This window comes from Scylla paramamosain, chromosome 6 (assembly GCF_035594125.1).
Source record: "Scylla paramamosain isolate STU-SP2022 chromosome 6, ASM3559412v1, whole genome shotgun sequence".
NCBI lineage: Eukaryota > Metazoa > Arthropoda > Malacostraca > Decapoda > Portunidae > Scylla > Scylla paramamosain.
The window spans coordinates 10,739,600-10,764,362 of NC_087156.1; the positions used below are offsets into that span (position 1 = coordinate 10,739,600).

The 24,763-nt window shown below is 40.1% G+C and overlaps 1 protein-coding gene across 30 annotated transcripts in view; it reads right to left on the bottom strand.

Moving 5' to 3' along the window:
* The window catches only part of LOC135101301 (circumsporozoite protein-like), a 233,329-nt gene that overhangs the window by 43,951 nt on the left and 164,615 nt on the right, over nucleotides 1-24,763 (bottom strand). For 23 of the 30 annotated variants that reach the window (XM_064005084.1, XM_064005069.1, XM_064005070.1 and 20 more), the window contains one exon: nucleotides 4,692-4,745. The exons of the other annotated variants lie outside the window; for them this stretch is intronic. In XM_064005084.1, coding sequence (XP_063861154.1) covers nucleotides 4,692-4,745 — 54 coding nt within the window. The remainder of the gene's footprint in view (nucleotides 1-4,691; nucleotides 4,746-24,763) is intronic. 30 annotated transcript variants of the gene reach the window in all.

A 24,763-nucleotide genomic window follows, 5' to 3' on the forward strand; every position in this document is an offset into this window, starting at 1 on the left:
TCCTTGTCCCCGCCCGACAGCTTGCCTTCCTCTTTTACATACAAGCTGCACGCCCCACGCGGCGCATGCAAACACTAGCCCGTCGCCGTACATTTGGCCGTTTGCTCTCCTCTCGACACCCACACCCATGCACGTCACTGAGAGAGAGAGAGACAGAGAGAGAGAGAGAGAGAGAGAGAGAGAGAGAGAGAGAGAGAGAGAGAGAGAGAGAAATATTCAAGGCAAAAATAAATTCTTTCATACAAATGCACCACATTAAGCGCCTCCAGCGTAAGGCTGTATAATCATCAGGCAGGAAGCGCGGCAGGAAACACGTGAAGTCTATGGAGAAGGCAGGGCGTGTTTCACTTGCTGGTCTTGCCTCTCACTTTTTTAATATACGTTTTTTTTTTTTCCTTGCGTGGATTCACAAGGTGCGGATATAATAGTAAGAAAATATAAACAATAGAAAAACTAAATTAGTGTCACTCCAGTTGATAATCCTGCTCTTTACAACAATAACAACAACAACACCAACAACAACAACTACTACTACTACTACTACTACTACTACTACTACTACTACTACTTCTGTTAATAACATTCCCCTATTACATCTCAGGAAAGCTTTATTTTTCTCCAATCCTTTATGCTTCTTAAAAACATGGAACTGTATTTTGGAAATAAAAATTAAAATAGCCGAACAAAAAATCAATTAGATGCAAAAAATATTGGACGGCTCAACTTGAAACACAGGAGTAAACAATGCAATACATCTTGAATTTAGAGTCAGTATAAAATGGTATTCTAACATTTGCATATAGTCACTACTTATACTCCCACTCTCATATCTTCTTAGCGAATGGCAAACAGAGGAACAAAAAAATATCTTTTCAGTTACCGCTTCCATACATACAGACAAAAAAAAAGAGAAAAAAAAAGTCAACAATAAAAAATCTAAATATGTTTCAGGAAGTGCCTCAACACTCTTAAAACAACTAGTCACAGGAAGGAGAAAAAACAGAAACAGACAGAGAATTCCAGAGTTTACCAATGAAGGGGATGAAAGAATGAAGATATTGCTTAACTCCTGGACTACTGAAAGGGAACGGAATAAAGTGAAAGTCTTGTGTAGCGTCAGCGTGGGGAAGGAGAGACGCATGCTGATGGCAAATTCAGAAGAGCAGTAACCATAGAAATAACAACACAAGACAGACTTCCCCCATTTTTTTCCATCTTCATATACTTGTGTGCATTTTTTGTAGCATATCAGTGTATTTGCTATGGTAAGCTCAGTAGGTATGAAATGTTCTCTAGGGTATGCATTAATTCATCCATTTATTTATTTATTTATTTATTCACTTATTTATTATCTATTTATTTCATATTCTACTTTTCATTACCACATCGTATTGAGAGGCACTTTTGTGACTCACTGTTTCCTTTACATTGAGAAATTACTTGTTTATTACAGTACAGCATAAAGCAAGTGTCTGCAGTGAGTCAGACACTTTGTCAAGCAGCCTTACCTTACATGCACATGGAATAACATAGGCAAGCATGACAGGCTTCACTTAAATGTAAACCTAAAAATGGAAGGGCGTACACTGCGCTACAAAAACAGCTCCGTCCCCGTCACTCAACGGTAAATTGTGAGTGTGTCAGGAGGAGCAGCAAAAAGCCAGTCCTCGTCGTCTGGCCGCGAGGAAGGAAAAAGGTCCCGCCGCTGCTGCATCCCACAAAACAAACACAAAATCAGAGGACTATATTAAACCCTCAGGACAAAAAGAAAAAAAAAGTGTCTGAGACTGATGGTGTCAACCAAAACTGGCTATCCCGTATATGAAGTGAGTTATGGCAAATAATTCCCGCATTTTGCGCACTCCAGCTCGATCTGTAACCTAACCTAACCTAACCTAACCTAACCTAAACTAACCTAACCTCCAGCTCGATCTGTAGTGATGAGGCGATAGTTGCAAGAGTTGCGAGGCAGAAACCTTCGCCCACATGTCGATAAGTCGAAATATGCAAAATACAGCAAAAAAGGTGAGTCTGACGAAGAAATTACATAAAATAAGAAAGATACGCCTTCAAAAGTTAACAACCAAGAAGTGTTTCCGAAACTGAAATCGAAACTTTTATATGCGATGGACACCAAAAGGTGCTCCTGGCCAAATCATCGTTGTACCCTCCAGGGCCAGGCGGGAGCGGTGGGGTGTACAGATGTGCGGTAACAAAAATAGAACCACCTCGCTCTGCTAGGGGAATAATCCCTCCAAAGATATTCAATACGTTACTAAATGATAAAGAAAATCATAAATTTTCTTTCATTCGCTGACAAAGAAAAAAAAAACGTGATGAAACTAATATTTTCAGAAATCAACAACGACGAGCCTCTAAAAAAAAGGAGACAAATAGTGTGGGCCGGCTCTAGTCATCAAGGCCCACGTCACCTTGACTTTTCAAGGTGACAATCAACACACACACAGACAAATAACAACACTTCACAGAACAATACAAGCTTTCCTCTCTTTGATTTTACTTGAATAAAGCTGCAACAAAGGTTATGACGCTAAAAAGTTATCTTAGATTAGGTCACAAATATCAAGGTGGTAACACTTCCCGGGAGTTTTCGGAACTAAATCGCTAGATGTCGTTGCTGCTCATCTAACTGTAGGAAAGAGAGCTAAAATATTATTGTAGTAAATCCGAGGTGCATAAAGATGCATAGAACATTGGTCATCATGATACTATTGAAATGACGTATCGACATTTCAATATCCGGTATGGATAATATTGAGAGAATGTGGTCAAATTATTTTTTTTTTTTTTGTGATTATCGAGTAAACTGCTAACATTTTCTAAATAAATCATATTACAAGTATAAAAACTATTGATTTGGACAATGAAAAAATAAAAAAAAATCACACTGTACTATACAGTATGACACAACCTACTCAGTAACATCGTGATATATGGCTCGTTTTTTTTTTTTTTTTTTTTTTTTTTTTGGCGATTTTAGCATCCTTCTCACGAAGCGAGCGACAAGGCAAAGTAATCGAGAACCAAAACAAACATCTTTCAGGCGATCCTGCTGCTGCTGTAATGTCCAGCTGCCGTAATCCATTGCTTAGGGCGTAGTGGAGATGGGCACCGCAGCAACATTCAACTTCTTGTCCGACAACGTGTTTCTTAAGTTCAACCAGCGCGGCCGAGTCAGGTGTTTGTTTTGGTTAGAGATACAGCATTACTATCGCCAGGACACTCGAGTTGCCATTTTTTAAATTAAAATTGCCGTTTCCATAAACTATGAAGGAGATCTATGTAATTTGGACTTTTGACTGTCACAGACATGTTGCCTTTATGTTTACTGTCGTCTAGATTAAGACGTTTCCAATCAAGAGTGTATTCATTTGGAAATCTTAAGATGACCAAATAAATCTAAATGCCGATTCACTAGAAAATCAACTTATATACATTTGTTCATGAAAAGAGTTTCATTTTACTTATGTTACCACTTAGAAGGGATTACGTAGAAAAATATATTATATAAGCCCATTGCATCTTTATATGTTTGTTGCCCTTGGCCAGTGTCCTTCCTACATAATTAAAAAAAAAATATATATATATATATATATATATATATATATATATATATATATATATATATATATATATATATATATATATATATATATATATATATATATATATATATATATAGAATAACACTGTAGGTATATCTGATATTGCCTGTATGTGAGAGAAGAGTTTGTCTGTGCTGCCACCTGGTGACAACCACTAGTTCTGAAAACTCCCCATTGAACAAATAAAATGTAAATATGTTTTCTCCATAGAAGGAAATATTTTTATTTTATTCTATTTTTATTCTATTTATTTATTTATCCATTTTTTTTTTTTTTTTACGTGGAAACCAAATTCACACTAAATGAAATGTGTTACAGTAACAGTTTCCAAGGACACTTTATCATAACATGCAAAATATTATTAATCTACATAACGGTAAAACACAGTAAAGGATAAATAAACGGATAAATTAGAAGATCTGATATTTGTTACCTAAAAAGTTCTCAAGTGAATATTCCTGTTATTGTGGAAAGTTTTTTGTAATTGCATATTTCCTTTCTTCACTCACATATTCGTACATAGAAAAGATATATACGAAAAAAAAAAAAATGAACGCAAAAATGATAGCCAATTGTTAGGTTTCAACTGAATCTCCAAGTAAATATTTATAACAAAAAGATGACACCATTATAGAAAATATATGATTTCGTATCCTTCTTTTCTCTATGCATACACTAAAATAAGCACACGAAGACTGAAATACAAAAATTATAGTTTTGAAAAAGATTCGGTTAATCCTCAAAGGACTTTTTCCCTGTAAGATGTTGCAATGAACATTATAGACTAAATTTACATTCTTTCTTCTTTCATATATATACCCTGGGAAGGCACAAAAATGGGAGACAAAAACAACGCTTTGGAAAAAGGTTTAAACTAATCCTTCAATGGATAATACTACTGACACGATACCATGGAAGCACATCCTTTCTTTCCTTCATAGATTCGTGGGAAGCTGACAGGAGAAAGGCAGGCAACAGTGACAGGTTTCGGTTGACATGGAGAAAAAAAAGTTTAACAGCGAGTTCCAAACAGAGTGCACATCATGTAATGAAGCAGGTACTCACTTTCCTCCTGCACGTGTTGGCAGTGTTCACCGCGGCACCACCTGCCATCCTTTCCTGAAAATATCAAAACATCCACATAAAAAAGTAATGCAGCTTGACTATTCTAAAAAGAGCTAAAAATGAAGCATCATAAACAGAACCACCACAAATCCTTTACTACATGAGTTACAACACATACATGAACAAAAAAGGAAAGAATAAATACTGAAGAAATGTCATAAATAAAACGTGTCAAATTCCTCCAAGCAAAAACACATGGATACATGAAAAACAACACTGAAAACAGAACACACTTGAAACGCTAAGAATGTTAAATATGCACAACAGTTGCAACAAAATAAAACGAACAAGCACAACTACATATATAACAAGATCAAATAAGAAAATAAAAAGAAGCAAAAATATTAAATGCAAAGCTTCCCAACATTCAGCGGTACAAACCTAAAAACAACAGCAAGGATATACTTAGAAAATAATAAGTACCACTTCAGTCTAGCCATAAAAAGTATTCACGGCACAAAACATGAAAGTCCCTTTTGAGTATCTCCGCCAAGGTGGCCTGACTCATCTATTCTTCTTTCTTTATTGTTATTCAGTAATACAACACATCCACCTTCCTCCGTTTGTGGTTCTGATAACAACAACAACAACAACAACAACAACACTCTGACCACTCCTAGTAAGATACATGACTTTTCGTGTGGTTACTGCGAGGACACAGGATGTGTCCTCGAGGATAACCTCTTACACAACAAAACAACAACAACAACAAAGGCTCCACAGACCACACAGATATCGTAGTTGCTGTTGGTTCTGGATATGAACGCTTCTTGGTAAGGATCTCAACAAAAGCAAACACCTGTGAGATCGACCCTCCTTCATGCTTGTGCTGCTAACTCGTCTGGATGAAGCAATACATTTAGTGTGATACCTTTCACAGGACCTGCCTAGTATAGATGTGTCTACATATTTCAGTTCATGCGGTCATCTGAATACAAAAGCCTCACTGCAAAGCCAAGGTAGTGTTTCGCTGGCAATAATATTCCTATATACGCATTACCAAACGCATCCTATTTTTTTTTTTTTTGTCCCGTCGCTTACCAAACCAGTGTCAGACGCTCTTTTGATAAGGTCCCGCAGGAGGTCGTCTTTCCTACCACGGCAAGACTCACACGATTTACTCATATTTTCCCTGGAACATAATGTAATGAAGCTCCAGATGTTAGGCTGGAGATGACCAGCTAATAAACAAATATATAAATACATATCCTCATTAAAAGCATTAACGACGTGTAATTCAATCTCCCGTCGTCTGAACACACGAGTAATCACACGTCTGATGAAGGCATGCTAATGAACACCCAGGTGAGGGGTCTTTTTATTCGCTACTCAAACTTGAGACACGAGAGCCCTCGGAGTATTTAGGCCGCTTATCAACTTTTTATGCAAATATACTTTCATTTACACTTTCTCTCTCTCTCTCTCTCTCTCTCTCTCTCTCTCTCTCTCTCTCTCTCTCTCTCTCTCTCTCTCTCTCTCTCTCTCTCTCTCTCTACCATCATTTATCTCTGCATAGGAATGACTATCAAATGCCTTGACTATTAAGGCCTGCTAAAATAATAACAATAATAATAACAATAATAATAATAATAATAATAATAATAATAATAATAATAATAATAATAATAATAATAATAATAATAACAAACAGTTGTAATGAAAACTCCAGTACATCTGGTTTCATAGAGTTTATACCAAGCCTCCAGTACTTCCCCTACATAAGGGCTTGTGTGAGTACCTTACCCTCTCCTGGCCCTCTAGTCGCCCTTCATGGGATCCGATGCTCATAATCGTATTAATTGATCCATCATATCAGCTTCGTCTCTCTCTCTCTCTCTCTCTCTCTCTCTCTCTCTCTCTCTCTCTCTCTCTCTCTCTCTCTCTCTCTCTCTCTCCAGAACTATCAATATAAAGAATAGCAGGTTCGAGGTATTCTGTGGTCGTAAGACTCGGCCCCATCAGACTGTGCGAGCATTTTTATGTTGATCTGCTTCTCTGCAATAATATTTTATGTCAATGAGCCTTTGGTTGTTAATGAAGGTGCCACCAGCACGTGGAATGACTCACCGACAGACAGATACACAGGCACACACACACACACACACACACACACACACACACACACACACACACACACACACACACACACACACACACACACACACACACACACACACACACACACACACACACACACACACACACACACACACACACACACACACACACACAAACACACAGTATCCGAGAAAAGCTGCTTGACTGTCCGTCAGATTTACCAAATTATTTATAGCTAGGATCCTCTTTAGGGCACTCAGGAGACTACAGTCACTACACGCGGCTGTGCACTATAGAAGGAACAACAAAGGTATAGCTACCACAATTTTTTTTTTTTTTTTTTTTTCCAGCAATCTGTAAATCTGCGTGGCTGCTGCTCGAGGTGGCAGAGCATTAACCGGAGCTGAGAGTGTGGTGGGATGGATGTTTTGACGGTATCTGTCCCTTTCTCTCTCCAAGTGGATATTGTACAGTAGCTACCAAATTATCTTTATTTTAAAGAGCTCTACATTCTGACACAATGGACGATAATATTTGACACGTTTGGTGATGACGCCAGTGACAATTGGTAGCCCTGCACACTAAGGATGGTTGCCGTATATTACATATGACCTAACAAATAGAGAGCCATCTTAGCATCACGTCAAGCCATGCATACCAACCTTACCGACACGACACGTGATCAGGCAGCGGGTTTCGTATTGTTCATTATGCCACAGTTCGCGCCACACTTTAAAGATAGTTTTCAGAGATACTGTACATTCATTGGCTGAAAAGTTCTTTATACAGTCATACAGATCAGTTACTTTCAACTTGGGTCCACTTAGACTAATATGTATGAGACTACACTTTTATTTGAAATATTTAGATGCACGGTTCTACTTTATGCTTCTGTTTATCCTACTTAGTATTAAAACAAGAGTGGGATTTCATTAAGTTTATAAAGGAACGTTACTGAATGCTGTTGACGAGACAACGATGAGACAAATTCTTATTTCAGTTCTACATCACCAGTGTTTACGGCTTCACTCCAGAACAGGACTCCCTAACCTCCTCTCATCCCAAGCAAAGCCTCTTACGAGTAAATCGTTTCGTTATTGTCAATCTATTATCTGTTCTTTATATTCAAGAGAAAATATGGAAACAGTTGAATCTACTTTTCTATATCATGTCTTCTGGGTTGTGACTGATTTCTTTCTAGCGTCTGCAGCTTAAGAGTGTCAATGAAGAATAATGATGCTATTTCACTGAACTTAAAGCTTTCACTGTAAGGAATCTCTCTCTCTCTCTCTCTCTCTCTCTCTCTCTCTCTCTCTCTCTCTCTCTCTCTCTCTCTCTCTCTCTCTCTCTCTCTCTCACTCTCTCTCTCTCTCAAACCATATCTCGCTCTCAAGTAGAATTCACCTTCTCTCTTTTACCCATCTTTACTATATTTCACTAAGTAAGGCTATTTTCTAAGAAGTAACATCCTAACAATCCTCCTTCAGCTTGAGCAGCAACACTAATTTTATTGCAAACCTTCCAGTTCGACTTCGCTTCGATTACCTTACTTAAGGTTTCCAGTCAAGAGATACCCTGCCATGCCTCGCCTCACCCTCCCTAACACTCCGCCAAGACAATGATTCCCTTGGTACCATCGCCGCGTGTACCAGGATGAGAGAAAAGCCGACAGTCCACTGCTAAGCCATGCGCGGATTAGCGCCGTTAGCATCAGTCCGAGAACACAAGCAATTCAACTGACCTTGGAAAACCTTGAGCTGAAGCCAGGAGGGAAAGTAAAGTGTGTCTAGAATATGAAGGTGGTAGTTAAGTGAGACTGAAGAGCAGGAACACAAGTCATGTTGCGATTGACGGATGAAGGAAATCTAGGGAGAGTGTCGCACAGAGGAGGCGGGACGCAAGGCGCCTTCAGGCCAGTCACTGCTGGTGTCCCTCGCCTCCCCTTCCTGCCTCGCTGCGAGGTGAAGGGGCCACTACCACCGCTGCCTCAACACTTACACTACCTTTGCGTCTCAACACTGAAATGCTTCAATGAATGGGAATGAACGGGAAAGTAATGCTCACTTAGAATTGTTTAGAACAAGTACATGTTACTAAGTGTTTTAAATCAATCTGTCTGTCTGCGTCTGTCTGTTTATCTCTGCCTCACATCTTCACTATAATGTTCTGTAAGAAAGAGCATCCCAATCTCTGTTACTTTGTTGCAATACATCTATTTGTATTAATGTTGCGCGCGCGCGCGCGCGCGCGCGCGTGTGTGTGTGTGTGTGTGTGTGTGTGTGTGTGTGTGTGTGTGTGTGTGTGTGTGTGTGTGTGTGTGTGTGTGTGTGTGTGTGTGTGTGTGTGTGTGTGTGTGTGTGTGTGTGTGTGTGTGTGTGTGTGTGTGTGTGTGTGTGTGTGTGTGTGTGTGTGTGTGTGTCTGGTGTAACATTGCGAGTGGAACAATATTTACGAGTATATTTAGTAGTTTTAGGAAATCAATGACAACTACGTATTGTGCCTGAAAAATGGCATACCGTAAGTACGAGGCAATTAGAGAAAAAATATAGTTAGGTCACTATGTATGCATTTTCTTCGCTTACAGTAATTGTTATCACGAAGGAATATACGAGTAACGGAAGAGGCATACGTTTATATTATGCAAACATTATGCTGTATTAATATCCCAATGACTAATTCAGCTGGATTTTTGGTTAAGTACTCGCTGCAGGGCATGGTAAACTATTTATTAAAGTGCTTTACAAAAAAAAAAATTGTGCAAATATATTCTTTAGAATGAAATATACTAGTTTCTGCCGCTATTTAAAACTACTTTGTCCATGTCTGTGTCTGCCCGCACATCCATCTGTCCCTCTGTCTATTTGTCTGTTTCTGTGTCTGCTTGCTTGCCTTCTATTTTTGCCTGCCTGCCTGTCTGCCTGCTTCTTTGCCTGCCTATCCTCTTCAAGTTAGGCTGACTATTTCCCTGTCACCCTGTCTGTCTGCCTGCTTTCTTTCTTTCTTTTTTGTATGTCCATCCACCTCTTTCCCCGCCCGTTAGTCTGTCTGCCTCCTTGCTTGCTTGCTTGCTTGCTTGCCTCCCTGCCTGTTTGTTTGACCGTCTGTCTTCCTGCCTACCTGTCCGGTCTCTCTCTCTCTCTCTCTCTCTCTCTCTCTCTCTCTCTCTCTCTCTCTCTCTCTCTCTCTCTCTCTCTCTGTCTGATGATTACCTAAACAAGTCAAAACATTATTTAAACCACAACTACGTAATACCAAGGTACTTGAAGGCTTGTCTGTAAGTGGTATCAGTGTGAACAGGTTACATCACGCTCCTATACAATCATGATTTTCGCAGCACACCTTCCATAGTAGGTTGGCAGGCACTTCCCACACGTTAAGGAGTCCTTCTTCATTTCACTCTCTAATTTAAACTTCTTTATGCAAATGAAATTAAAGTTCGGGATTTAAATGATCACTTACTTTCTTCGCGCATAACAAAAATGTGCTGGACAAATACAACGAAAAATATTTACATAAAAAAACAATAATAATATTCGAGCCACACTTCACAGTAACGAAAGCTTTCATAAATAAAGGAAGATATTGCAAAGGTCTCACTGAAATATTATTTATCACCGTACAACTACCATACCTAATTCCCGGGAGCAGACTCATGCAGGATATAAAAAGATGAAAGACCAATAAATAGTGGGAGAGAGTCATGAGAACATGGCAATTCATCAAGGAACTCCCGAGAGAGAGAGAGAGAGAGAGAGAGAGAGAGAGAGAGAGAGAGAGAGAGAGAGAGAGAGAGAGAGAGAGAGAGAGAGAGAGAGAGAGAGAGAGAGAGAAAAAAAAAAAACTAATTATATATAGAAATGAACACGAAATTAAATTGGTTAACTTCCCAGCCACAACCATCGCCCCCCCCCAACCACCACCACCACCACCAGCACGTCGCCGCCACCAGCTTGAACCGCAGTCAAAGGGAGCGCCATGCATGTGTTTAATTTTTGGCAGGGTTTTTTTTTTTTTTTTGCAATACCGTAGAAAATTTGAAACGCCGTCTTGATAAATATTTTACCTCAAATCCGCAGTTAACAGTGTTTGTTTGTTACAGACTAAAACTCCTTGCCTCCAGGAAATGAGGGCACCTCATTTCATCTATTTTCATTCTTTCCTATAAATTTTCCTTCGGGTTTTTCTTCTCTAACCCAATAAGGTATTTACTTCAGATATGTTTCCTGTACGGCTTATGACGGAGGGAGTGGAGGGTGAGGAGAGAGCCTTCTGCTTTGCTGTCCTTTTCTTCTACTATCACCTTAGTAGCCCTAGGACAGATCATCTCGTGAGAACCGTAAGGTTTGTTGTGGCCTGTATTTCTATGTAACTTTATGTAACTCTCACTCGCTGTACACACACACACACACACACACACACACACACACACGTTAATTAAAGAAATGCTGTTGTTCTGTCATGTATCCAGTATATTTTGTTTTGTTCTCCACAGGTAACAATTAATGTGGTGCTTTTCCCGTTCCAGTTCTCTGTGACCTCTGGTATTCTTTTAGCCTGTCTTTTTACTCTGACAGGCGATGCTACTGTTACGACGACGACGATGAGAACGAGGACGACGACGATTAGAGGCACCGCACGCACGACGGCAAAAACGACAGTGATGATTTTTGTGAAGTTAAGCACCAGTAGCAGCAGTTGCAGCAGCAGCAGCAGGAGCAACAACAGCAGCAGCAGCAGCAGCAGCAGCAACAGCAGCAGCAGCAGCAGCACCAGCAGCAGCAGCAGCTATACCAGCAGCAGCAGCAGCAGCAGGAGCAGTAGTAGTAGTAGTAGTAGTAGTAGTAGTAGTAGTAGTAGTAGTAGTAGTAGTAGTAACCGTAGTAGTTGCTCCTCTTGTTGTTGTTGTTGTTGTGGAAGGAAGGAAAAGCAGCAATACCAACAACAGCAGCAAGATCAGCGACGGCAACAGCACCAGCAGCAGCAGCAGCAGCAGCAGCAGGAGCAGCAGCATATTTAGTGTAATAATCTCCAACAGATAAAACACGCGGTGAGAAGTAACACGAGGCATCCTGGACAAACACCTGTCCACCTCGGCCCTGCAGGAGCTAAGATAGACAAAATGCATTTATAGTTGTTCAAGTGTCCAGCTTAGGTTACAGAGGCGTAGGTTAAGTCAGCCTGGTTCCATGGTGCACACCAGGATGCATGATATTTTTCAAAGGTTACCCAGAATTGTTGGCTACATGGAAGTGTACATGACATGACCAGTGTCATGAGGAAGAAGAAGTAAGTTGCCATACTGCTTAGTATGAAAAGATATAAATTGTGATTAAAGTATTACAAATTCATGTATTATATTGGTATATTACAGTACACTCAAACGCAACCCGCGCCTCATGTGTTTGAGATGTGGCGTTTTAAGACTACAGAAAAAAAAGTCAAATATTCATGTAATTCTTTTGTAATCAGTTGTCCAAGGTTCAAGTGGACATAAATTTATCAAATTTATTTAATTTAAATGGTGGATGGATTTAGAAAAGGTGGAAATACTGAAAAAAATAAAATAACATTGAATAAATTATGAGAAAAAAAAAATTACGTAGTAATAAGACAGTCTTCTGCAGGAGAAGAAAAAGAAGAAGGAATAGGAGGAATAATACAGCAACATTCTCGCATGCATTGTTGAAGTTGAAGTGTGGATGTCTGAAGCAACAGCCTTGCCTGGCACTTTCACAGTCAGTCCCCTAACTGAGTTAGCGTAGTTTCCTTTCAAGCAACTTTTTTTTCCCCTCTCTAAACACAGCCTATCACAGGTCGAAGTTTGCCTGGCGCCAACGGAGATTTGATGGCGGTGACGCTGCTGCTTCTTCCTCTGAGAGCAGTGGTGGTAGTTCTTTTTCTCTGCTTCTTTTTCTTGATTTCTTCCTCTGATGGCGGTAATGCTGCTGCTGCTGCTGCTGCTGCTGCTGCTGCTGCTGCTGCTGCTGCTGCTTCTTCTTCCTCTGATGGCGTTGCTTCCTCTTCTTGTTCTAAGACAGTCAGTTTGATGGTCTGAGTTGGTAGGTGGTAGGGTAGACAGAGTGGAGAAAGTAGGAGGTGCTGCACACTCACCTCCCCTGCTCCCCAGTCATAATTCAAGTCAAGTTGGTGGAAGACTGGGAAGGGTAGGGAGGTGCTGCACACTCACCTCCCCTGCTCCCCAGTCATAATTCAAGTCAAGTTGGTGGAAGACTGGGAATGGTAGGGAGGTGCTGCACACTCACCTCCCCTGCTCCCCAGTCATAATTCAAGTCAAGTTGGTGGAAGACTGGGAATGGTAGGGAGGTGCTGCACACATGCTCCCCAGGTTACATTTGTAACATCTGTCAGGCTGGTTATTTTTGGAGTTGCCAGGGTCAGTCAGTCAAGCCCAGGGAAGTGCTACGCACTCACCTTGCCAAGATCAGAGGGGTGGTGGTGGTGGTAGATTTGGAGCTGGTAGGATGAGTCACATTGGTGGTGGAAGTCAAACTGGGAGACTGGGAAGGGTAGGGAGGTGCTGCACACTCACCTCCCATGCTCCCCACGGTCAGTCAATTTGGTGGTCTGTTGCCAGATTAGAGTAAGATTTGTAAGTCAGTCAGGATGGTTGTTTTTAGAGTTGCCAGGGTCAGTCAGGCTGGTGGTAGGGAAGTGCTACGCACTCACCTACCCTGGACAGGGTAAGATGTAGGGATGTAGGGATCAGAGTCACAGTGTCAGAGAGTTGCTCTTAGAAGTTGCCAGGATGAGTAAGGTCAAACTGGGAGACTGGGAAGTGTAGGGAGGTGCTGCACACTCACCTCACATGCTCCCCAGGGCCAGTCAGTTTGGTGATTACATATCTGTAAATCAGGCAGGTTGTTTGTTTTTTTGAGCTGCCAGGGTCAGTCAGTCAGGGTCAGACAAGGGAAGTGCTACGCACTCACCTTGCCAAGATCAGAGGGGTGGTGGTGGTGGTGGTCTGTACAGTTGGAGTTACTCTTTGGAGTTGGTAGGATGAGTCAGATTGATGGGAGACTGGGAAGGGTAGGGAGGTGCTGCACACTCACCTCCCGTGCTTCCCAGGGTCAGTCAGTATGGTGGGTCTTTAGAGTTGCCAGGATGAGTCACGGGAAGTGCTACGCACTCACCTTGCCAGGATCAGTTGCCAGGGTGGGGAGTACTGGAGTACTGGTGGTGGTCTGTACAGTTGGAGTTGCCAGAATGAGTCAGATTGTTGGTCAAAGTCAAACTGGGAGACTGGGAAGGGTAGGGAGGTGCTGCACACTCACCTCCCGTGCTTCACAGGTGGGGTGGTGGTCTTTGGAGTTGTCAGGATCAGTCAGGTTGGTATTGATTTATTTTTATTATTTATTGTTGATTGCCAGACTCAGTCACTTTTAATGACGGGGGAATTAGGAGTTTTTAGTTTTTACTTTATATATTTTTTGTTAATTTTATTTTATTTATTTATTTTATTTTATTTTCTATTTATTTTATTGTTTTTTTTTTTTATTTATACCTATATAGATTTTATTCTTTTTGATGTGGTAGTCTCTCCCCAAGTCCGTAGACTTGGGGAGAGAAGGGAAGTGCTGTGCACTCACCTCTCTTGCTCTCCCGAGGTCCGAGGTGGTAGGGAGGTTTTTATTTTTATTTTAATCATTTATTTACTTATTTGCTTTATTTATTCATTTATTTTATTTTATTTTATTTTATTTCATTTATCTATTTTCTTTTTCTTTTTTTTTTGCGTGGAAGGCTGGGAGAGAAGGGAAGTGCTATGCACTCACCTTTATGTTGTTTTTTTTTATATATTTTTCCTGTTAAGTGGAGAGAAGGGAAGTGCTATGCACTTACCTCTATTTTTATTTATTTTTTTATTTATTTATTTTTTTATTTATTTTATTTATTCTTTTTTTTTGTTTTTATTATTTTTTGCCTGGTAGTCCGTAGACTTGCCAGGGTTAGGTAGGGGAGAGAAGGGAAGCGCTGTGCACTCACCTCCCTTGCTCTCCCGGGGGCGGTAAGGCGGTGCCTTCCTCCCCTGGGGAGGGGTAGGGAGGTGCTGCGCACTCACCTCCCCTCCTCCCCGTGGGCAGCTCCATCACCGTACCTGTGTGTTTGAGGCACACATGGTGATGGAGGGATGCTCTTTGAAGGTTTTTGTGAGTTCCGAGAGGGGGGTTCGAACCTACGCGCCCCTCACTTCCCTCACGCCAAACTCCAAGTGCATCACTCTACCCACTGGGCCACGAGGGCCCTTTTTCTTTTTTTTAAAGTTGGTCTATTTCCCCATCTTCCCAATCTTTTTTGTAAAGTTGGTCTATTTCCCCATCTAATGTTCACGCCAGTATGTATTAAAGAATTATGATGTGAATTAATTTCATTACGTTATTTTTTTATTGTATTTTCTATGGGATATGACCGCTGGCATCCCACACACACTGGGTTCCCAAGACTGTCACTACGCAACGAAACCCCAACGGTAAACAAAATATATTTGAACACATGATTTCCCCTCCAGTGTTCATGCAGCACCAAAAGTTCAATAAGAAAAACTGCTGCTGATTCTAAAGTGAGCGTTCATGCCCACAGTGATAATTAGATAATTGTTGACTTGTGGGAGCATGTCGTGGAGTGCAAATAGCAGTAGGTGAGATCAGAGAACTTTACAGAGGCGGGCATTCCTTGTGTCTGGAGTCGCCTCCTGGAAACCTCCCCTGTGCTGCACCATCACCAACAACAATAACAACAACACAACATTACACCTGTCCATCCTGCAGCACGAGAATGACTCAGCCCAGAGAACCACGGATTGCTTTATTCGTAATTCACGTCCACTCTCAACATAGACATCAATCAAATTATGTCATTGAAAAAGCTGGTGAAGCACTCACTTCTTCACACAGGCTTTACTACCTATCAGCAGGATGAAAGCTTCCGACTGGGAGGAAGGGCGGCGTCGGGAGGGATTAGGGGAGAGAGGGTAGGGGGACCAGCGGAGGCTGCAAGTGTGTTTATGCTTCATAGGTATAAAAAAGAGTATTGCATGAAAAAGAAGAAAGACCTGTGCCCCTCCCACCCCTGCTCCCCGCGTGAGGCGATACGCAGTGAAGTGGTACTGTTGTTGTTGTTGTTGTTGTTATTATTATTATTATTATTATTATTATTATTATTAATTATTATTATTATTATTATTATTATTATTACATATTAATATATATTAGTTATTATTATAATAATTATTACTATTATTATTATTACCATTATAATTATTATTATTACCGTCATCATCGTCATCAGCACCATCATTGTAGTGTAGCGGGTTTGTGTCCTTTTATTTCCGTGTCGTATCTTGTAAGTTGTAAGTTTTGATAGTTCAGTATTTGTAACGATGGAGACCTTGTTTTTTTATTCTTTATGCACTGCACGGTGTCATTGGCATTTACATCTATATTTTCTACTGTTTTTTTTTTTTTTCTGTTACTTATGTACTGAATTTATTTGTTATGCAGAAAAAAAAGTCCAAACAGTAACAGACCAAGAGGTTCTTATAAGTTTGTTTGGGTAACTATTCTACTCTATTAGTGGTAGAGAAAGGATAGCACAGAAGAAGGGTCCTTCCATCCCCCACCCCCTATCCCTCCAGGCAAGGCTCACCTGAGAAAGGAAATGGTACCATGTTGTATAGAAATAAAAAACAACATGGAATGTGAGAGGAAACTAAGAAAGAGAGGAGGACTACTTCTACCACATACAATCTACATGCCAGCACGGACAGTACGGAGTGAACGTGTTCGTTATTCAGACATGAACAATGACAACCGGGAATTAGTGTCTACATACTTGTCAAGACAGGTTTTCAATGAGTGTACAGTACCTGAGTTAACGACGCTTGATGGAACACAATTCCACATATTTATGACACGATTGAAGTAAAATGTTTGGCTTCATTTGTTTGAAATCGCTTACCTATTATTTGTTATTGTTTCTTGTAACATTAGACATGTTGAGTCTTAGGAAGAATTCGGGTCTCATATTTGTGTAACCCTTAAAAGTTTAGTAAAGCAATATCAGATCCCCTCTTAGCCTGCGTTTGGATAGGGAGAATAGATCTCGTTCTTTAAGACGTTCCTTGTAGGGTTAATTGCGAAGCTTTCAAGTAATTTTCGTTACTCTACTTCGTATTGTCTTTTTTTCTGATTTCTCAATATTCCTTCTGTAGTAGGATGACAAAAACTGTACATTGTATTCAAGATGAATGCGTACAAGTGAGTTGTACAAAGCCAGATTTTTTTATTTATTTTTTTTTCAGATTTGAAGGTGAAAGATCTTCTTAATGAAAACTATTAATTTATTAGCAATTTCAATGACTTCGGTACAGTGTTTGCTTGGTTCAAGATCTGCTGTCACTAAAACTCCCAGATCTTTCTCAGGATCCAAACTATTGATGGGGGATTACTTTTTATAATTTTCCAGCAGATTGCTATTTCCTATATTCAATACGTGGCATTTATCAAAATCAAAGTTATAAGCCACGTTTCACACCATTCAATGAGAGTGTATACATCATTTTGCAAAATTTGACGTTGGTTTGGTGTCAGTCTTGTTAGCAATTTTAGTATCTGTCAATTTGGACAGTTTACTTCTGATTCCTTCGTCTATGTCATTGATATATATTATGAAGAGGATCGGTCCTAAGATTGAACACTGAGGAACGCCACTACTTATATCAATCTAATTTGAAGAATTAGCGTTTGTGGTGACCCCCATACCACAATATATATTGTACTGTCAAAAAAAAAAAAAAAAAACAGACGAAAGAAAACAAAATAAGGAAAAAGAAAGAAGTGAAGATAAAATAAGTCACAAGAAAGCAGAAATGGAATGTTTATAGTGATTGATGTGTTGCTGATATCATGTGTGTTTTTCTCACTGAACATTAATGGCGCCGACTGAATATTTGTTGTTTGTGCATGTGATATTGTCTGTGTTTTGCACGATGATTGCGTTGATCAGTGAATATGTTGAAGAGATATAAGGTAACACCTAATAACTTTGAATGATTTAAAGATGAATGCGAGTGAGAAATTTTGAGTTGTAAGAAATGTAAATAATTAGTAGTTATTAATTAAAATATGAAAATGTTTGTGAGTTTTACTGTACCATTTATAAACCAATTCCCTGCAATATCTCAGAACACGACACGTTAATTCAGTATGTCTGTCTGTCTGTCTGTCTCTCTGTCTGTCTGTCTGTCTATTTACCTAATCTATTTTCTACTTACTGAACTGTTTATCTACCCATCTATTTATTTTTATATCTAATTAAATACTTATTCATTTATTCATCTATCTATCAATCTATCTATCCATCCATCTGTCCATCTATATATCTATTTATCAGCCAGTCGATCTATTTAACCATTTACCCATCCAGCCATCTATCTATAACTCTACCTGTTCAACCAGATACCTATTCATTAATCAATTCGTCAGACCAACAACACATTTCTCTATCTGCGCCTGAACATACTCACCGATCCATCTCCCCGTTCACTGCCACTGTACCGAGATAATGCACCCTCAATACACTCCTATACTCGGCGGCGGCTAGGCAACGCTATTTCGACATGTTTTACTAAGCATCCCTCCAGTTCCTCCCACAGCTCCCTGCTTATAAGGGGAGACAAGGCCATGCTAATACTACGGGACGGGAGGTGGAGCGGAAGGAAGAGGAGGGGCGTCTGTTGCAAGCATTATGTCGGCAAAAGGAAGGATGGAAAGTAAGTCAGAGAGGATGAAAGATGGTGGAGCGAGGGAAGAGAAGAAAGGAATTCCTGAAAATGAGAGAAGTTGAGAATGAGGTGTGATGTTGTTGTTGTTGTGGTTGTTGTTGTTGTTGGTGGTGGTGGTGGTGGTGAGGGACAGGAGATTAATTAGGAATGATTAGTGGTGGCGGGGGTGAGGTATGGGACAGAATCATGGTGGAGTGGAGTGTAAGCTGTGGTGATGGTGACGGTGATGGTGATGTTGTGGTGACGAGGATGAGCTTGTGCGTGAATGATTACTGATTAGTGATGACAGGTTAATAGAGCGTCAGTTTATATTAACAGCCACTGGACATGATACATTACGGACAGCTGGTGTGCAGTGGAGGGAGCGTGTTATTATCATAGTCTCCAGATCACTTATTAGAGTCTAGAATAGATCATAAGGGTAACAATTTGGTTACAGTTTACAATACCACTTAATTTCCGCATGGTAAAGAGTGGATGGAAAAGAGAGTTAAATCAGGTTGGTTCATTTAGTTAGGAAGGTGTCTTGATACTCGTCTCTTATAGCAACTCAAGTCAATCGGAGGTGAGTAAACATATATGATCAGTTCAAGTCATAACAAGTTTGGGAAGTTAGATAAAAATCAGGGAGAATTACGGAGTTTAACTGGGAAAGGGATCAAAGAGTGAAGAGGCCAGTGAACTCTCGCACTATTAAAGAGAAAACAAGGGCTGAAAGTAAGTGAAAAGCCTAGTTGTATCAGAGCGTGTGTTTCATGAGCAGGGCTGAACTGTAGCGTTTGGATTGCTTTGTATTCATGGTGAGGGGAATCACACCAGGGGCGGGATGTGATACGTTAATAGGAGTGTTTGTATGCATAATAAAGTGACACAATAATGGATATGGAACGTGCCACATTGATTGCTTTGCATTCATTTTAAAGGGAAATCATGCCACCAATGAAATGTAACACGTTATTTGGAATTTTTTCCATGAAAAGAACCGTAGTAAGGCAGTTCAAGGAAGCATTAAGTGGTAGTCAGATGACACTTGATCATAAAAGTAAATGAATACCTAACTCAACGCACAGAAAAAGAAAAAAAAGTACTGAAATTTTAAAGAACACATGCTTCTCTCTGATGAGCATCACTCGCAAGACCTGCATTACATTCAGTCCCGAAGAGTTCTCAAGAGTCCTTTTAAATTATATGACCCTTCCACATGAAACAATCACACTGGAGAAATGGTTCTCAACTGGTGGTCCACAGTGACTCTTTAGGGTGGTCCACAGGATGCCTACTGTATTTGCTGATAAAAATTAAATGGAAAATTCAGGATGAACAATTTTGATCAAAATATATAACTACTATTATTACATTTCTATTTAAGAGAACCATTGAGTCTAAGTTGTAGCTGTTAGGTAATACTTCGAGTCACTTCTAAGTTTAATCTACAACGAATGTTCAAGATTCACGCCGCCATCCGGGACTAGGGCCTGAGAACATACTCGTACTATACGCGTCAAGGTGACGAGCCATCCTGTTCATTTCTGTCAGCTTCCACGCGGCTACACGAGTCGTCAAGTGCTGTGGACCACCGTGCCTGTGGCCACTGGCCACCGAACTGCAGTGTTGATTAGTTGTATTAAAACAATATTGAAAGGGTCCAAATTTTCTTTCTGTTTTTGTTAGTGGCCCGTGGCCTGAAAAGAGATGAAAATCACTGCACTAGAGAGTAATAACGGCATTAGCAAAAGCGTCCACTTCAAACACCCTTTTGTCTCTGCCTGTGGGCGCACAAATTACCTCAGAATGTTATGTCACAATGAATAAGACAAGTGAAAAAGCTTTCTTTCTCTTAAATTTGAATACTGTCTTTTCGGAAATATTGATTTTTTTTTTATTTTATTTTGTGCAATAAGAAAGGAAAACTTGTGCAATTTTGAGAAGAGTGAAAAAATCTACAATTCACCCTAAGGAGGAGGAACAGAGAAATTACGAACTCTATCACCACCACCACCACCACCACATCCTCCTCCTCCTGATCCTCCTTTTTTTTTTTTTTTCCTTAGGAATAATGATAAAATCTCACTTCATTCTTTCCAATCAAAATGCAGTCAGTTTTCCCCACACTGCACGATGGTTTTCCCACGCCAGCACAAGCACAAGGGCGTGTCAGTTTGGCAGAAGTCATACACTGCTCTAGCTTACTTTACTAAATGGTAGTTAATCTAAATTAATTCCAAAGCGATATGTAAAGACCTGTGGGAGTGTTTCTGTTTTGGTTATCCATTGTAATCACATGTAATCCTTATTTTCTTCGTCCGCATTCTCCTGTTATTGATCAACTTTGTGATTTTAAGTACTAGAGGTCAAAGTTGCTGGGGATAACCTGTGTATGCAGCCTCTAAAGGGAAGGCACACAAACCCAGTGACCGAAGCTGTGGCTTGATTGACTGCCGCCTCCCTGGAAAGCGCAACGCAAGGATGCTGCACCACCCCTCAACAACCAAACTGTGCCTTCACCTGCGCTACGCACACACCACATCACACAACTATCATGCATTTACACTCTCCCTCACAAACAAAAGTAGACAGACCACAACTCTTTCCCTCACTATTCTCTCAAGTTCTATGTGGTTTTTCTATACCACGTGGTATCAATTCCTGTATCTTGTCAGCTTCTGCTGGAGGGATTGGTGGGGAGGAACCTTCTGTACTATCCTGTATCTCCCACAAATAGTTAATGTAGAATAATTATCCAAACAGCCTCGTCAATACCTCAAGGTTTGGTCTTCCAGTGCATTCCTTTGTATTCCTCTGGAGAGAGAGAGAGAGAGAGAGAGAGAGAGAGAGAGAGAGAGAGAGAGAGAGAGAGAGAGAGAGAGAGAGAGAGAGAGAGAGAGAGAGAGAGAGAGAGAGAGAGAGAGAGAGAGAGAGAGAGAGAGAGAGAGAGAGAGAGAGAGAGAGGATATCGTTGAATATAAAAGTTTTGTATAAATCAAGATATGAAAAAGGAATATAAAATGGTAAGCTTTTTTTTCGCCTAGGGGCACACGTAGAACACACTTGTCAAGTTAAGTGAACATAAAGTGGAAATGGTGAAGATAAACAAAATAATGGAGGAACACTGAACCTTTCACGAGAATGGAACTGTTGATATTACTGGGATTTTTATTTATTTTTTCTAGTGTACATCATTATCCCAGACTACATCACCACAACTACATCATTCCGTCACAGCGTAAATGGAAAGACTATAGTGGTAATGATGTCACTGTATTTATGCTCTACAAGCTGCATCACTTTAACAAACTTTAGGCGCTGTATCATTACAAACACAACTCATCACCCACAGCAGAGTACCACACTAACATCCGACATTACCTCACCCTCCTGAGCCAATAACCTGCAAGGAGTGCCACAGCCCCGCCAGGCTACATAGAATACAAGCAATCACCCTGAGAGCGCACCCCGTCACGTGGCTCACTCTAATAGAAGCTTACAGTGTAGGGAAGCTGCCTCTGAGCGTCACATAATCCTGCACGCCATCCAGACCACGCTACGCTACGCCTCCTCCTCCTCCTCCCTCTCCTCCTGTTCCTCCTCCTCCTCCTCCTCCTCCTTGTCCCCGCCCGACCACTTGCCTACCTCTTTTACATACAAGCTGCACGCCCCACGCGGCGCATGCAAACACTAGCCTGTCGCCGTACATTTGGCCGTTTGCTCTCCTCTCGACACCCACACCCATGCACGTCACTGAGAGAGAGAGAGAGAGAGAGAGAGAGAGAGAGAGAGAGAGAGAGAGAGAGAGAGAGAGAGAGAGAGAGAGAGAGAGAGAGAGAGAGAGAGAGAGAGAGAGAGAGAAATATTCATGGCAAAAAGTAAATTCTTTCATACAAATGCACCACATTAAGCGCCTCCAGCGTAAGACTGTATCTTACATCTGTAAGATGTATCAGACTGTATCAGATCAGTAAGATGTAAGACTGTAGCGGGGCAATAAACACGTGAAGTCTATGGAGAAGGCAGGGCGTGTTTCACTTGCTGGTCTTGCCTCTCACTTTTTTAAAATACGTTTTCTTTTTGTCTTTTCTTTTTTTTTCCTTGCGTGGATTGACAAGGTGTGGAATAATAGTAAGAAAACATAATTAATAGAAAAACTGAATTGATGTCACTCCAGCTGATAATCCTGCTCTTTACTACTGCTACTACTACTACTACTATTACTACTACTACTAGTACTACTACTACTACTACTACTACTACTACTACTACTACTACTACTACTACTACTACTATTACTACTAGTACTACTACTACTACTACTACTACTACTACTACTACTACTGCTACTACCACTACTACTACTACTGTTATTAACATTAACACCTATTACATCTCAGGAAAGCTTTTATTTTTCTCCAACCCTTTATGCTTCTTAAAAACATGGAACTGCATTTGGAAATAAAAATTCAAATAGCCGAACACAAAAATCAATTAGATGCAAAAGATATTGGACGGCTCAACTTGAAAAACTGCATTAAACAATGCAATGCATGTTTAATTTAGAGTCAGTATAAAATGGTAGTCTAACATTTGCATATAGCCACTACTTATACTCACACTCTCATATCTTCTTGGCGAATGGCAAACAGAGGAACAAAAAAATATTTTTTCAGTTGTCGCTTCCATACACACAGACAAAAAAAGAGAAAAGATAAAAAGAAAGTCAATAATAAAAAATCTAAATATGTTTCTGGAAGTGCCTCAATACTCTTAAAACAACTAGTCACAGGAAGGGGAAAAAAAACAGAAATAGACAGAGAATTCCAAAGTTTACTAATGAAGGGGATGAAAGAATGAAGAAAATGCTTGAGTCCTGGACTACTGAAAGGGAACCTAATAAAAGTGAAAGTCTTGTGTAGCGTCAGCGTGGGGAAGGAGAGACGCATGCTGATGGCAAATTCAGAAGAGCAGTAACCAAAGAAATAACATAACAAGACAAACTTCCCCCATTTTTTTTCCATCTTCATATACTTGTGTGCATTTTTTGTAGCATATCAGTGTATTTGCTATGGTAAGCTCAGTAGGTATGAAATGTTCTCTAGGGTATGCATTAATTCATCCATTTATTTATTTATTTACTTATTCACTTATTTATTATCTATTTACTTCATACATTCATACATACATACTTCATACATGTATTCTACTTTTCATTACCAAATCATATTGAGAGGCAGTTTTGTGACTCACTGTTTCCTTTACATTGAGAAATTACTTGTTTATTACAGTACAGCATAAAGCAAGTGTCTGCAGTGAGTCAGACACTTTGTCAAGCAGCCTTACCTTACATGCACATGGAATAACATAGGCAAGCATGACAGGCTTCACTTAAATGTAAACCTAAAAAAGGAAGGACGTACACTGCACTACAAAAACTGCTCCGTCCCCGTCACTCACCGGTAAATTGTGAGTGTGTCAGGAGGAGCAGGAAAAAAGCCAGTCTACATCATCTGGCTGCGAGGAAAGAAAAACGTCCCGTCGCTGCTGCATCCGACAACACAAACACAAAATCAGAGGACCGTGTTAAAACCTAAAAACAAAGAGAAGAAATAGTGTTTCTTCACCAATAACGAAACAAAGTACGGACTGCTGTTGCTTGTGCTCCTGCTGCTGCCATAGTGTGTGTGTGTGTGTGTGTGTGTGTGTGTGTGTGTGTGTGTGTGTGTGCAAAAGTCTTACTCGTTAGGTGTTTTTAAGGGAACTTTCTTACTACACTGTACAAAATAATTGTTGTTTTTACAGTATTTTTCCCATAAATACTGACAGGAAATAGCTGTAACCAAAGTTTACAAATCCGACTGTTGTATGTGACATGCAATTTGGTTGTGATGTCTTGAATTTCTTGGCTCAGTCCTTGTTAACATTTAACAGGCAATGTTGAGTGTGTGCCGAGACACCATAAGCCTCCATATTATCTAAATAATATTTTATCGAGATAGAATTAAATACAGATAAACACTGTAAATCAAAGCAACAGGGTGTCTGTAAATGTTGCATTTTTTCTTCATTGCTAAGCGGTTGTCTTCAATATTATTCTTCATTAAATACTTGGAATGTAATACTTATTCATTGCTGTTATACCAATAGCCTTAAAAACATACTTTAA